The 14,337-nt window shown below is 39.3% G+C and overlaps 2 protein-coding genes across 7 annotated transcripts in view; one reads left to right on the plus strand and one right to left on the minus strand.

Moving 5' to 3' along the window:
• LOC115629961 (inhibitory POU protein) overlaps positions 1-14,337 on the plus strand; it is a 39,212-nt gene that overhangs the window by 2,518 nt on the left and 22,357 nt on the right. For 3 of the 5 annotated variants that reach the window (XM_030526574.1, XM_030526575.1, XM_030526576.1), the window contains exons 2-3: positions 7,057-7,113; positions 7,757-7,933. In XM_030526574.1, coding sequence (XP_030382434.1) covers positions 7,057-7,113; positions 7,757-7,933 — 234 coding nt within the window. The remainder of the gene's footprint in view (positions 1-7,056; positions 7,114-7,756; positions 7,934-14,337) is intronic. The other 2 variants (XM_030526577.1, XM_030526578.1) reach the window with 1 other exon arrangement.
• LOC115629964 lies at positions 12,459-13,413 on the minus strand. Of its 2 annotated transcripts, none has more exons than XM_030526582.1 (2): positions 12,876-13,413; positions 12,459-12,768 (listed from the first exon to the last, which is right to left on the minus strand). In XM_030526582.1, the coding sequence occupies exon 1, from the start codon at positions 13,361-13,363 to the stop codon at positions 12,911-12,913; it is 453 nt and encodes a 150-aa protein (XP_030382442.1). In that variant the 5' UTR covers positions 13,364-13,413; the 3' UTR covers positions 12,459-12,768; positions 12,876-12,910. The 2 variants fall into 2 exon arrangements, with proteins under 2 accessions (XP_030382442.1, XP_030382441.1); XM_030526581.1 differs by having other exon boundaries at positions 12,459-12,786.

Below are 14,337 nucleotides of genomic sequence, written 5' to 3' on the forward strand. Positions count from 1 at the left end.
TAGATTTATAAAAAGTGGCAAAGGGATGGAGAGGGTTGGGGAGCGGGAGCATGGAAATGTGCATAACCTTGAAAAGTGCTCTTGTAAATTATTTGCATTAAATATTTATTTATCAAAATTTGTTATTCCCCACCACCAAACATACGCATATACAAACAATATTCTTGTTGTTATTGTTGTTGTTGCTATTAAATAAATAAATAAATAAGACAAGCATGCAGCATAAATAAATGAAAACATGAGAAAGAAGCAGGGCACAAGATGAGAGGAAAGGATGCGGAAATTGGCAAATTAAGAGTCAAAGTTGACTGCACTGCATGCACAGGTGTAGACGCTCTTCTTCTTCCATCCTAAATTCGACTACCCCCTGCCCCCCTTCATCCAGTTTTAATCCTGCAGAGGGGCACTTTAAAAACACTTACTGTAAATAAAAAGGACGAGGCAGACACTGTTTTAAAGAAAAAGGCAATCGGCAGGAGACTCTGAGAACGATTACAACTACGTTTGCTTATCGGATTTATATGCCATGCACCAACCCCAACCCCAACCCCGACTCCAACCTCAGCCTCAACTCCAACCTCAACTCGCTGCCTGCTCGAGAAGCAGCCACTTTTCGGCTTTGACTCTCAACGAGATTCAAAGAGCAAAAACCGAGAAGCGAAAAGCAAGGCAAATGATCAAAGCGGCGGATTTATAGGATTTATATGCTACCCTTGGCTGAGCGCATTAGCCGTGGACGTAGATGTGGATGTGGACGTGGCATGGCTGAGAAGCGGGTAGTGGGAAGGGGGAAGGGGGGTTGGTTGATTCTACTGACAGTGCCATTGAGTGTTGTACAAGGAGCTCACGATTCTGGCTGGTAACAAAAACACTTAACGCCTTGCAGTCCATTAAATGGAAATTTGTCGCTCACACCCCCACCCCACCCCAACCACCCCACCCCACCGCGTCTAACCACCCGGCCTTGGTGTCACGCAGTAGCGCTGGCAATGGACGGCACCACTGGCCACCATGACCAGCTGGGCCAACATGAATTGTTCGAATGAGGCGCTAAATGGACAGCGGCGTCGTTAATTTGATTTAAATATTCATAAACTGCATTAAATGGCCACGACAAATGTGCCAATTAACATCGGGCGGCAGAATCAACAGCCAGAAAAACAAAAAACAAAAAAACACAGCAGACTGACATAAAAACAAATAGCCAAGCAAACGACAAATGACAAAAAGGATGCGACCAATAGGCATTTGAAAAATCGGCTACAAATTGTGCATCCCCCAGTTGGGGAGATATACTATACTAGTATGTGTAGGGCTTTCTTTCAGAATAGTATGTTTTGGAGTTCTGTTTGATTTGTTGGCTTAATAGCTATCGCCTCACTATCCTTAATAAATGATGATTAAAAGCACTTTTCACAACTGATCGCACTGTTTTACCAAATCATCCAGCATGAAGCATTCTTCCAGGTTCCATTCATTTTCGAAAAGTATGTTTTCAAATAATTGCCAAGTCCAGCAAGTTTTTTGAAAAGCCCTAAACCCAATTATTTGTTATCGGATCCAAATTTTGAATTCAATTGCTCCAACTATTAGGGCTTATTTAGAGAATTTTTAGTATTCTAAATCGAGTTTATACTTTTTAACGGGAAATTCCGACCAAAGTCGTCAGACTGTATTTATTAAATTTTCCTAATATTCCATGAACGACCAAAAAATTTTAAAAATACCTGTACAACAAAAACTAGTACTTGATACATACACCATTTAATCAAAATTAAGAAAAACAAGTTGATATAAAAATCAAATTAACTAATGAAGAATAAATGCAATTAATTTAAGCACTAAATAGAGTCTAAAACTATGCTTAATAATCAAGCAAGCAATGTTGAACAATATCAGCTTTAAGTTTATTTTTAAATCTTAATTTAAATGTTAGAGTTGTTGCAAAACAATCGTTGTTAATGTGTTATGAAAGAATGAGTAAGAATTCAAATAAGCGGTGGCATATTGACGAAGCTTTAAATTTCACTCTCAAATAATAATCTTTTCAAAGTCAATTCCTTTCTATTGTTTAGTTTGCCTTAAATATAACCATTTTAGGATAGTGCCATGGCTTATAAGCCGTGGTCTACATACAAGTATCAAGTAAAAAAAGTTAAGCAGAGTCTTTGATTTGCTTTGCCGAGCCTAGAGCCTTAAATTAAAATACTCGTAAAATATTAATAAAGAGATATCTTTTGAATGAAATTCGTACGAATAGAGCTGCTGGAAATTATCAGTGGATTCGTTTTAGCTGGCTGACTTATGGATTAAGAAATGGTGGTCTCCTGCCATAGTTTATCGAACTTTCTATGTTTCAACTTAACACCAAACCAATAAATCAATCATAATAGTTCCCAATACGCCCAGTTGTGTTCTTGTGTAGACAGGCACAGCTTGTTATATGAAGTTCTAGCAGAAACACTGATTTTTCTGATGATAAAGCAACGTCTAGTATTACAGTAGTACTAAAAAGTTCTCGATAAAGTACTTATGCTATTCAATAAGGTTATTTATAGAATAGCATAATAGAAAGCACTCTGATAAGAATATTTGGTAATACATATAAAACGTTTGGCAACCAAATGAATGCTTGGTCTTAAAATGTTATAAGAGCTTTAATGATGCTTTGAAAACCCAAGATGAAGATGTAAAATGTATTTGTACTTTAAATGGACACTGTGACATAATTTTCAAAATTTGTATTCACATTAGATTTAAGTTTGCTTTGGCTTTAGTTTAAATAATTTTCATTGCACAAAAAATGCTGCATAAATCGATAAAATTCAACATCAGCACTCATCATAAATATTAAATGGTTGTCGAGTAAGAAAAAAGCAAACACACACACACACGCATGCACACACACACACATACGGGTCGACACAGAAAGACATACAAACATATACATATAATCTGCACAACAACAACAACAACAAAAACAACGGCATAAAGCAAACCAAACAAAAAAGGAAAACGCAGCTCAGTTGATTAATTTTTCACACTAATAAAGAATTTATATGCATGTCCAAGAGCGCAAGTGTCAGCCTGCACTGCGGCCACCCTTCCCCCCCCCCCCCCCCCCCCCCCCCCTCGCTTTTCCTGCACCACCACCACCACCAAACCCATCCTCTCCTGTGGCGGCAGGTCGAGCAGGTCAAGACATAAAAATTCGGCCCAAATAAGAGAAACGACACAAGCAACAAGAATCAAAATGAAGAATTGTCCACGACGGGCGACGGGCCTGCCCGACAGCAAGAATAGGGATGGGGAGAGGAGTGGGGGTGGGGGTGGAGGATGCCAGTAGTCCTGCGCCAGGCACGACTTGATGAATGAATGACTGTGCACATTAATTCATAAATTAATTCGTTGTTATGATGCGGCTATTTAGCGCTATGCCGTCCCGCCCTATGTTTATTAATCGCTCCGAGAGTCGATGCTGAAGCTTAGACGAGTTGCGGAAAATATAAAGGATGGCCTAAATAACCCACCTACCTACCTATCATAAGTCTAATAACTAACCTAGGACAGACCTTAAATAAAGATTACAAATTAAAAAAAAAAAAACACTAGAAGAGTTAATGAGTTTAAGTTCTAGGCGCATTTCACTTTATAAAAATCCGGCAGATGCCAAGTTCTTGTTTTTTTGACTGCCGCAAAAGTTGTTATATGAATGAGTTGAAATGAGCTGAAAATGTCATTCCTAAGGATCGGTAATAGGTCGTGTCCTATATTATGGGTCCAACATTGAGCTTAATGCTGATAAACAATAGAAAAATTACAAATTATAAATACGGGTACATTTATTCAGATGAGAGAGGGCGACATTATTTGTCGCATGCATATTTTGTAAATAGTGTTTGTTATTTCCATTTTAATTAATTGAGGTTTTAGGATTGTAACGCAAGAATGTAAGTTCCCAGGCAATATTCACGGCGGAATTACAATTTAGAATCAAGCCGATTCGACAACTGGCTGTTGACTCCTGTAAGGACTTTGTCCCTTTGTTATCTAAAATGACTTACTGACGACTTAGGCGATTGGCGACTTACCCTACTGACGATTTATTACTTTACTTTAAACCAACTAAGTACCGAGTACGGACGGCGATGCTGCTGCGGGGTGTTCCTCCAAACTGGTTGCCCTGTCTGCTCATCTTATGAGTACATCTTTCTAATATACTGCATAGGACTTAACTATAAAGAGGATAACAGCTGAATATACTCTGCTTTTCAATGAAGTGGTTTTATTTAATTGTCTGTCTTAATATTGCAATTAAAGTTTCGATATAAGTATATAAGTAGTTAGGTAGATATGTTTTTTGAATATTTCTACAAAGTAATTCTCTTTAATTGCCAGAATAGCCTAAGATCCTGGTAGCTATGACTACCTTAAGCCCTCTTAGCTGTAAGTTTTAACTTTAAGCCAGCATTAAATAATTAATTATCTTTATTTTCCCATTTGTGGATAAAAATCGACCCGCAAATGGGGGTAAATATATTGACAGCAACAAGAAAATACGTGAAAATTACTCTTTTCAAAAATGAAAAGAAGTGGCTTAGGAATTTAATGTGAAAAGATTGAACGTGATTTATAGTGGAAAAAATTACATTTAGCGAAGTAGCTCCACTGTATTTACCCAAACAGCTCTTACTCGAGAATTGATCGTAGCTAGCAAAATATGTGAAGAGTAGACAAAGCCTTCTATTACTTATTTTTTAAGAACAATGAAGGTCTTAAATAGTGATTTCATTAATGATTTAAATGAGATTTTTCATTTAAAATCGAACATTTTTGCTTGAGTTCAGTGGTAAATGCAAATGGCTATCTCTCAACTATCTGGATTTCTTTTCTCATAGCGTATGCTCTATTTTGTACGCAAACATAATAGACACTTATTGCCAAACAGACTGGTGTGGAAACTTCCCCTTCCCATAAATGGCATTAGGGGGAGTAGGAGGGAGTGTGTGGCAGATATAAAAATAACTACGAACGCATCGATACTACACACACTTATTTGGCCAAATATAATTCAAGACAAGTTGTGACACCCCGTTCTGGTTAATATTGTACTTTGAACAGTTTTGGGCCAAAACTGTCTGCCCTCCGTTCTATGGACAAACAAACTGTCACGCTATTTGCGTGACGCCCGCGATGGAAACTTGCAACGGCAAAAGGCTGGCTGGCAGGCAGGCAGGCAAGCAGGAAGGCTGGCAGGCAAGACACATTAAAAATTAACAACATTTTGATTTCTACAATGGTTGTCCGGCTATTTCGGTCGCAACTCGCAACTCCCAGCTCCCACTAACCAGCACTTAGTCCCCAGCCCAGGCCGTCTTACGCCTTTTATTGCCAACTTTCTTGGGCAGACTCATTTGCAAAGACCGTTGCCACCGACGCCGCCAATGCCACCAAATGAGTTACCAAAAACGTGAGCACCATTTGCCCTGTGCCCTGCCGCCTTCCCGCCTTCCCGCATTCCCTCCTTCCTTCCTGCCTTCGCCCCAACCCCGTCCTCGTTCCCGGCATCCTTCTCGCCCAAGTCAACGCGTCAGAGCTCAGCCTCGTGCTACGTTTTGAAATTTGTGCGCATCTAAATAATTGATTAACTAAAAAATTCGTGCGAGCTATACATACACACACACACTCGTATACATATGTGCATATATGTACATATAAAATCGATAAGACTGGAATAATAAAAACGCCGACAAGCAGCAGCGGCAAAACTTTTGATATTACTTATTTAGAAGTGCCTGTTGGCCTTAAGCTGTGGGCGGGGCAGTGCGGTACCAGCAAAGAAAATCAATAGCAGTTGCTGAAAAATTCCTCAAAACGAGCACTTGTGTCATTTTGTTTTGGTTTTTAAGCTCATTTTTCCGCTGCCCGACCAAAACACTTTAAAGGCGCTTGCATTTCATAAGAAAACTCTGTCACCAGTTCGTGAAGTGCAGATTTTAAAAATCCATTTGCTGTTCCATTGGAATATTCACTCTATGGCTAAGATGATGGCCCAGATAATTGGATTGGCAAAAAACATGAAATGATAAATGTGATTAAATCGAATAGAGCTTAACCCAGATTGTATATGTATATACCCTAATATTTTAACAGAGTAATCTAGAAACCAGGTTGTCTTTAAATTGAAAAGGTAAACCTTCTAAATGGAACAACTAAAATTACTGCCTTAGTTGACGGGATAATCTACTCCTTCTCAGTCCATCTTCTTTCTTTTGTGGTTAACTTTTTATAGCTTTTCGAAATACCAAACTCTGATGTAAGCTAAGCTTAAAGGAAAGAATTTGCAGAAAGCTACAAATCAAGTTGTCCATGAGTTGAAAAGGTAAACCTTCTAAATGGAACAATTCTGATTTAGTTGACGCGACAATATACTCCTTCTCAGTCAATCTTCTTTCTTTTGTGGTTAACTTTTTATATTTATTTTAAAAATCTAACTCTGATGTAAGCTCAGCTTAAAGGAACGAATTTGCAGTAAGCTAGAAATCAAGTTGTCCACAATCAAAAATGAAACCTCTATTTAGTGATTTATTTGACCAGACAACCCAATCCTTCTCAGTCAATCTTCTTTCGTTTGTTGTTAACTTTTTATAGCTTTTCGAAATACCAAACTCTGATGTAAGCTGAGCTTAAAGAGAAGAATTTGCAGTAATCTAGAAATCAAGTTGTCTAAATTCAAAAAGTAAACTCTAACTACTGCTTTAGTTGACCAGAGAGTCTACTCCTTCCCAGTCAATCTTCTTTCTGTTGTGGTAAACTTTTTACAATTATTTCACAAATATAACTCTGGTGTAAGCTGAGCTTAAGAGGAAGCATTTGCATTCTCATTACACAAAGTGCTGCCCGGAATTGTGTTCAGTCAATAACTTGCTTTCTATATACATACTACCACTACCCTAACATACTCAAACATAATCGAACCCCAAATTGCTTCAAGCGGCACAAATGCTTAATGAATACATACATACATATACTATCGTGTTTGTCTCGTCTTTTCAGAGTCGTTTATTAGAAGATGCTTCCCTATTATGCAATTCGTGGTCAGCACGTCAGAATGTAAGTGAAAATAGCAAAAACCAACACCGACACCTACACCCACACCAACACCCATACGAAAACACAATCGCAAAACCGCAACTACAACCACAACCACAACTAGTATGTCTTTGACTTAACCTACTCTATTCCTAACAACTCTAATATACTCTATATATGCATAATTAATATACGATTAACGTTTTGCTTAGCATTGCATTTACTCTTTGTCACATTATATTACAAACCTACTTATTGTCTATGCCTTTCCCAATCTACATGTGCAAATAAACTTTAACACCCAATCACACACACACACACACACACACACAGATATACAGATATGCAGATGAGATCTTGTTGTCTACTGAAATTTATCGCATCATTCGATTGACAAAAGTAAATCGAAGATTGGATTGAATTGGATTGAGTGGGCGTTTCATTACTTCTTCTTTTTCTTCATAAAAAAAATGCATTATACAAGTATTATTACTCAAACTTATTATACAAGTATACCTGTAATCGTAATCTTAATCGTAATCATAATCGTACTCGTACTTTTTGCTGTGTCGCTGCAATTATTTATCATTGCTGGATTTGTTGTTCAATTATCCCTTTCTCTCTCTCTCTCTCTTCTCTCTCTCTCCCTCCTCTGGAACGACAGGGTGATATTTTTGCGGGTATCAACGATGGCATACTGAGCAGAGCGGAAGCTCTGGCAGCCGTCGACATACAGAAGCATCAAGCCCAGCATGTACATAGCCAAATGCCCTCCCAAATCAAACACGATGTGATGTACCATCACCATACAATGAGTGGGCCCCCGCAACGTCCGTTACAGGTGAGTCCAAAGCGATATGATATTCGTAATTCAATTGAAATGTTGCACTATAAGTACAGTAAGAGCTCTAAAATATTTAATGCAGGGAGAAGACTATTTAGTCAAAACATGTGACGAAATAATGAACTGTTATTCAGTCCAGCCTTTAAATAAGTTCAAATAATTTGCACACAAACTTGTGAAGTTGAGTGAGAAATTACTAGAACTGCAAGAAATATTTTTTTGAATTTTGAAACATTTGCTTGCAAATAATTTGGCAATCTGACCGTGAGGCATTGATTGTGCGCAGAAGCTTTTACAGAAATAAATGTGCTTGAGTGCAGGCTTCAATTAACAAAGCACTTCCTTAAAATATTACAATCTAAAAACCCCAAGTAAGCCGAGTATAAGCAATTCCAGGTTATCTATGCTAGGCAACTTAAAGAGTTCTTATGCATATACGATTATATGAGGAAGTTTAAGATCAAAACGATAAATATATATCCATTACAGCTAAATGAAGCTTTGACTCTTTTGACTTAATTTTCTAGCATAATGCGACTTGATAGTGCAAAAAATATTATTAAACATGTGTGTATTTCAAGCGCCAAGAAAAATAAAAATAACGAGCCCTAACAAAAGTCGCTGCTGAAGACATTCAAAAGACCGCCTCTGACCAAGCAAATACCGGCTCAAGGGCGTACGCAGGGGGGAGCCGGAAAAAAGAAAAAAAATTCGCAACATAAAGTCGACCACACATTCATTATTATGGCGCACTATTTCACCTTAACATGGAACTGACTTGGATTTCTGGAAGTTTTTAAATTTTTAACTTTTTAAAATTTGTAATTTATAAAAAATTTTGATTTTAAACGCATCGTGCATTATTTAATCAAAATTTTAACTTTTTGGCCCGGCTCGACTTTTTGCGGACGCCCTTGTACCGACTCATCATAATAGTAGTTAATAGTTATTCCTTCACTTAATAGAATTTGCTGAGCCGAGCAATAGAATACTTGCAATACTTGTATGTAGTCCTCACCAAAAGTTTGAAACTTTCCATTCGGCTGGTAATGATTATCGTCATTCGACTTTCATGCTAACTGCATCTGGGACTGCACTATACTATATATAGTACATGCATAAATACAGAAACCTGTCAGATCAAATAAATATGTGTATAATGCCGTTCACTATCAGAAAATGTAAGTAGCATAAGAAAGGGTTTTTGGGAGTTGAAGTTGAAGTCTTTGAAGCAATTCTGTTCGACTCCTCGCTCTGACATTGGATGTGTGTGTGTGCATGTAAGTGTCTGTTGTTGTGTGTGTGTGTGTGTGTTGGTGTGTGTGTGTGTGTGTGTGTGTGTGTGTGCGGATGTGGTGTATTTTCAGCTTGACTGAACTCGGCATTTATGACAGTCATTTTGATTACAACAATAAGAAAAGCCACAACCACACCAACTACTATAAGCTACAATTTACATTATTGTTGGTCATACATATGTATTTGTATAGTATGTATTGTTGCCTTATTTTATTTCATTCGTGTGTTTCTTTTTTTGTGCAATTGTGGGCGTGTGTGTCTGTGTGTGTGTGTGTGTCTGACTGCTACATAGTTGTAAATGTGTGAGTGTGTGGTTAATTTGAAATGTTCCTTTAATAAAATTAAAATTGTGACGTGTAAGCCTTCTGGGAACGGGCCACGTGACGGTCGTTTGCCAGGTAAGCACATCATGATTCGTGTCGTTAATTGTATTGTACTTCAAGTTGAGGCCCTCACTCGTACGCCTTCTAAAGTGGTAGTGCGGGCGGGCTGGAGGACTGGAGGACTGGAGGGCAGCTGGGCGGTTAGGCCGAAGCTCAAATTCGCGCGGCCCGGGTATGGGAGACAAGTGGCCTAAGGTGGGCCATATGATTGCCACCAGCTACGCCCGCTTCTCGGTGGTTGGAACTCTATTAGAAGTTGATTGTAATCAAATTACGCAACCTGTTTCCCTCCTTTCCCATTTCCCCTCTGCCCCTGCGGCAACGGCATGGAGCGCAACTGTAGTTTGTTTTAGTGCCTGCCGCTACTCGAATTCTTCTTCTTCCGCTAGTTGTTGTTGTTGTTGTTGTTGTTGTTATAGTTGCCACTTGTTTTCGGCACAATCGAGCATAACGAAAGTGCGCGCTGTCCACGCGCCCGCTGCTGGTGGTGGTGGCATCAGCCCCTGGCGACAACACCGGCGGTAGCGGCAGCGGCAGCGGTGTCGTTGATGTGGTTCGCGGCGTGTGGCTCGTGCGGACTTTAATTTTCAGCAGACACTCAAAGCACACACACACACACACACACACACACACACACACACACACACACACACACACACACACACACACAGATACGCATTCACACATGCACAGTCATGTTGCCCGCATAATTGTATCCCCCGACTTGAGCTCTGCTTGGGTCTCAGGTGCAACAACCTCTTTCACTTACCAGTACGATAGCTTGACAATGGGCACACAGTTGTCAGTCCGTTGTCCCAAATCCTCCCCCTTTCTCCCCACACCATCGATGCGGTGTGTGCACATCATTAGGTAGCACCATCGTCGTCATTGTCAGCGTCATCGTCAGCGTCGATGCCAGACCTCCCCCCACTACTCTACTACTTGTAGTCTGCTACTCTGCCCGTTGACAACAATCAGACGCTGTCGTTATCAAATTAGTTGCAGTCCAAAGTTTTGGCCAAGTTCATCAGCCAGCCAGCCGGCTGTCAATTCAGTTGCCAATTGATCGCTGACCAACAAATTGGGTCATCGCAGCAACGAATGCAATTCTTGGCTCATCAGCTGATGAGAGACAACCTTAACATTTATGATGAAGAATGTCTAGTAATTCAAGAGCTAAGCACATTAAAAGCGGCTTTATATTAAAATAAATGTTATGTGGGGGTCAAGCGCCTTAAATCTTCGAATTTGTATACCCTGTACGGGTGTAAAAGGGTATATTAGGCTTGTGCAAAGTATGTAACAGGCAGAAGGAAGCATCTCTGACCCCATAAAGTATATATGTACATATATTCTGAATCAGCGAGAGAAATCTATCTAGGCATGTCCGTCCGTCCGTCCGTCCGTCCGTCCGTCCGTCCGTCCATCCGTCCGTCTGTCTGGATGAACGCCTGGATTTCGAAAACGGCTGAGCGTACATAAACCAAACTAGGTATGCAGACGCTCCTAGTCCCTAGCCTATACGAGTTTATTTTACTTTATTTTACAGAATTTCATCAATACTGTCGCACATTTCAAATGCTACCGAAACCAAACTTTGCACACATCATTTATATATAATTATTTACTTTGTTTCAAATTTCATCTAAATCGGTTAATTCTAAGAAGAGTTATTAGCGAAACAATTTCACTCCGGTACTACGCCCACAAGCTGAAGCATCAAGTTCGCTCTTCCTCTTCTTTTTGCTTCTGCTAGAGGCGCATATACCTCAGTGTCGGAAGTTTACCTGGGTACAGGGTATTTCACTGTCGGAATACATACGTACACTTTTTTCAAGGAAGAAATGTGGTTTTTCTTTTATATCTTTGTAAAGATACATCTTAGGTTTGTGATTTTTCGTTTTCTTCCACAAAAATGAGTATTTTAGTGAATATCTTTACCAGTTAGCAAAATATTAGGTCGTATGTAGACTTTTGATGCCCACTATAGATATAGCCAGGCTTTGAAACAGTCACAGCAATGAAGAGAATCGAGACAGTTTCAAAGCAAGGTCTTGGCACAAGTCTTTTGGCTTGCAGGTGCCATACTTTTGTATTTATTATATTCAAAAGAAAAAGCAATTCAAAGAGAACATTTCGCTCTTAGATACAAGTAGAGCAATACGTATCTTCAATGCAATGCAAGTATGCCAGACTTAGGCCCTTTGGAACACTTTCTTTCCCAACTAAAATAAATATCTCGGTGGGTAAAGATTTTTCAGTCATGAAGTGGTGGAGGCTGCAGCTATTCTTTTTTATTATTAGAAAGTGTAACTAGCTGCGAGAGGATTATAAAATATACAGAAATTTGTTCGTAAATATTTTATTTCTTGTTTTCCTTGATAAGGATATGGATATTTCAATTGATCCGACTGTAGATACCTTACAGGTACTCTTTCAATTACAATTGGTATAAAACTATGATTAGTCGTCCTGGAGTTCCATCAACCTTTACTCCAAGAGTTGGAATTGTTCAAGAATGAATTACAACGGCAGCTGTCACTAAAATTCGAATTTGTGAATTTATTGGAAGGACAATACGATTTTCAATCATCTAATAAGCGGAATCCATCATTTGATAATTTATTTGTTGGGATTATACTTGTATAAGAATCAAATTCAATATTATTAAAATCTGAATATTCATAGCTTCAGCTTAAGCTGGCTACAGAGTACCTTTTTTCCAAGCATTTCTCCCAGCTAATCGCTTGAGCAGTCAGCTATACGGAGAGAGTGGCGCCCATAATTTGGATGCTATATTTTAATTCCTTGTCCATTAATTGGAAAATACAACAACAACATTAGTTGCAGTAATATTACTTGTATTTCAATTGTATTAGTATTTCGTGCTATTATGACAGTTATTATTTAAAAAGCACAGTTCAATTTGGTGCTTAGTGAACAACATTGTAGTTAACTATTCGATTTTGATTTGGATTGGCTGATCAGCCGTTTTAGATTGGAAAAATGCCCATTTGGTTTGTCCACCTCGACCTGCACGGACACAGACCTTGAAATCTTCGACTGGTCCCACATGCACATGAAATATTGAGGCGTGTATTGGAAACCCAGCACACTTGTCCGTAATGGGAAAGGTTTGGCGTGAAACAGCTGCAGGTTGACAAGCAGCTGCGAATGATACGAGAAAGTTCCAAAAAAGAAAAAAAGGATAGAAAAAACTCTGGGCGTGTGACCAGCAATGTGAGCTGGGCGCTTACCGCAGGCCGGGGGGCAGAAAGGGTTGTCCATGCAATTAGTTTTCACAGTAGCCGCTATCCTCTCCATCCGTGGGGGCTAAGTCGGAGTCACTGATTTCACCCGCAATATCGTTAACTAGCGCGTTCTGGTTGGCGTTATTTGTGGGCGGCTGTGCGAGCTCCAGGAGACCCAACGGGCGCGAATTCTGCAGCTGGGCCATCTGCTGTGCCAGCTGCCGCATATGCTCCCGGACAATGCCCAGCCCCCTCATTATCTCCTCTTGCTCCCGGAAGATTCGGTCGAACTCCTGCTGGCGCAACACGGAGTTCTCGCGAATAATGCGAAACTCTTCCTCAAGCTGTGCCAACTCATCGCCAGCGTGGCTGGTTGACGATGTGTAGCCACTGCCATAGCCAGATTCGTGATCCGAGCTCCAGTCCGAACTCCAGTCCGAGCCCGTGTCCGCATCGGTAGCAGAGCCAACTTTGGATACATAGTTCTGCTGCATTGTTTGCGATTTGGGGATCAGTCTAATGGCCGAAGAGTCCAAATAACCCGGACGTTGATGTCGATATTGATTGTGTGTTTGAATTTGTTAGATGTTTTATGTTTTGATGTGTGATGTTAGAGAACTCGAAAAGTTATGTGTAGCCTTGTTTCAGTTCACGTGAACACTCAAATCAGAGCCTACCACTGTTCAAGGACATTATAGCTGAGAGTGGCCCCACAATTACCTTTCAATTCAGTTCCAACTAAACTGGAACTCAATTCGTTGCATCACAAAGCTCCGGGGCCTGGCATAGCTCCACGAGCTAGTAGGAATTCCACAATGTGAGTTTGTTCCTGTGGGTTTCCCCCACCGGGTTGGAGATTTCCCTTTTACTCCTTTTCTCTTTCTTAGCTGTTAAGTAGAATTACATTTCCTTCCTCTACTTTCTATTTTTTTTAGCCTGCTAGGTGATTCGGGGCATAGCTGGCCAAATGGCAAATAAAAATCCCCCAACGGGTCGGAGGCATTAATAGACGTTATTGTATAGTTTTTTTCATAGGCTTTCTTATCTTTTAAGTTGAAATTATAACGTTGTATTATTAAATATCTTTATTCTATTTTATAATATTATATTATAATACAAATCATAGTTTTTGTTTATGTATTGACAGCACTATTCGTTGAAATACCTACCATCATCTCACAGCATGAATTCAAAATTACTTTCAGTTTATAAATTCTGTAAGGTCTCTTATCTAAAAAATATCAAACTGGTATTGCGCAGCATTCAATTAAATAAAAAGTATTAAAAAAACGAATCTCCTGCGCTTTCAGCAGAAACTTGGTTAAAGAAGTGTTTTTTATTCAAATCTGAATTATTATTATAATTGAGAACATATTGATTTTCATTTCAGAAATTACATGTTAAGTTTGCTTAAATTATTAAATTGAGTTTTCTAAAAAAAATGTTGATAAAATGTCGAATGGAGGAA

Source organism: Scaptodrosophila lebanonensis, unplaced genomic scaffold, assembly GCF_003285725.1.
Source record: "Scaptodrosophila lebanonensis strain 11010-0011.00,11010-0021.00 unplaced genomic scaffold, SlebRS2 tig00000171-arrow-arrow-pilon, whole genome shotgun sequence".
Lineage (NCBI taxonomy): Eukaryota > Metazoa > Arthropoda > Insecta > Diptera > Drosophilidae > Scaptodrosophila > Scaptodrosophila lebanonensis.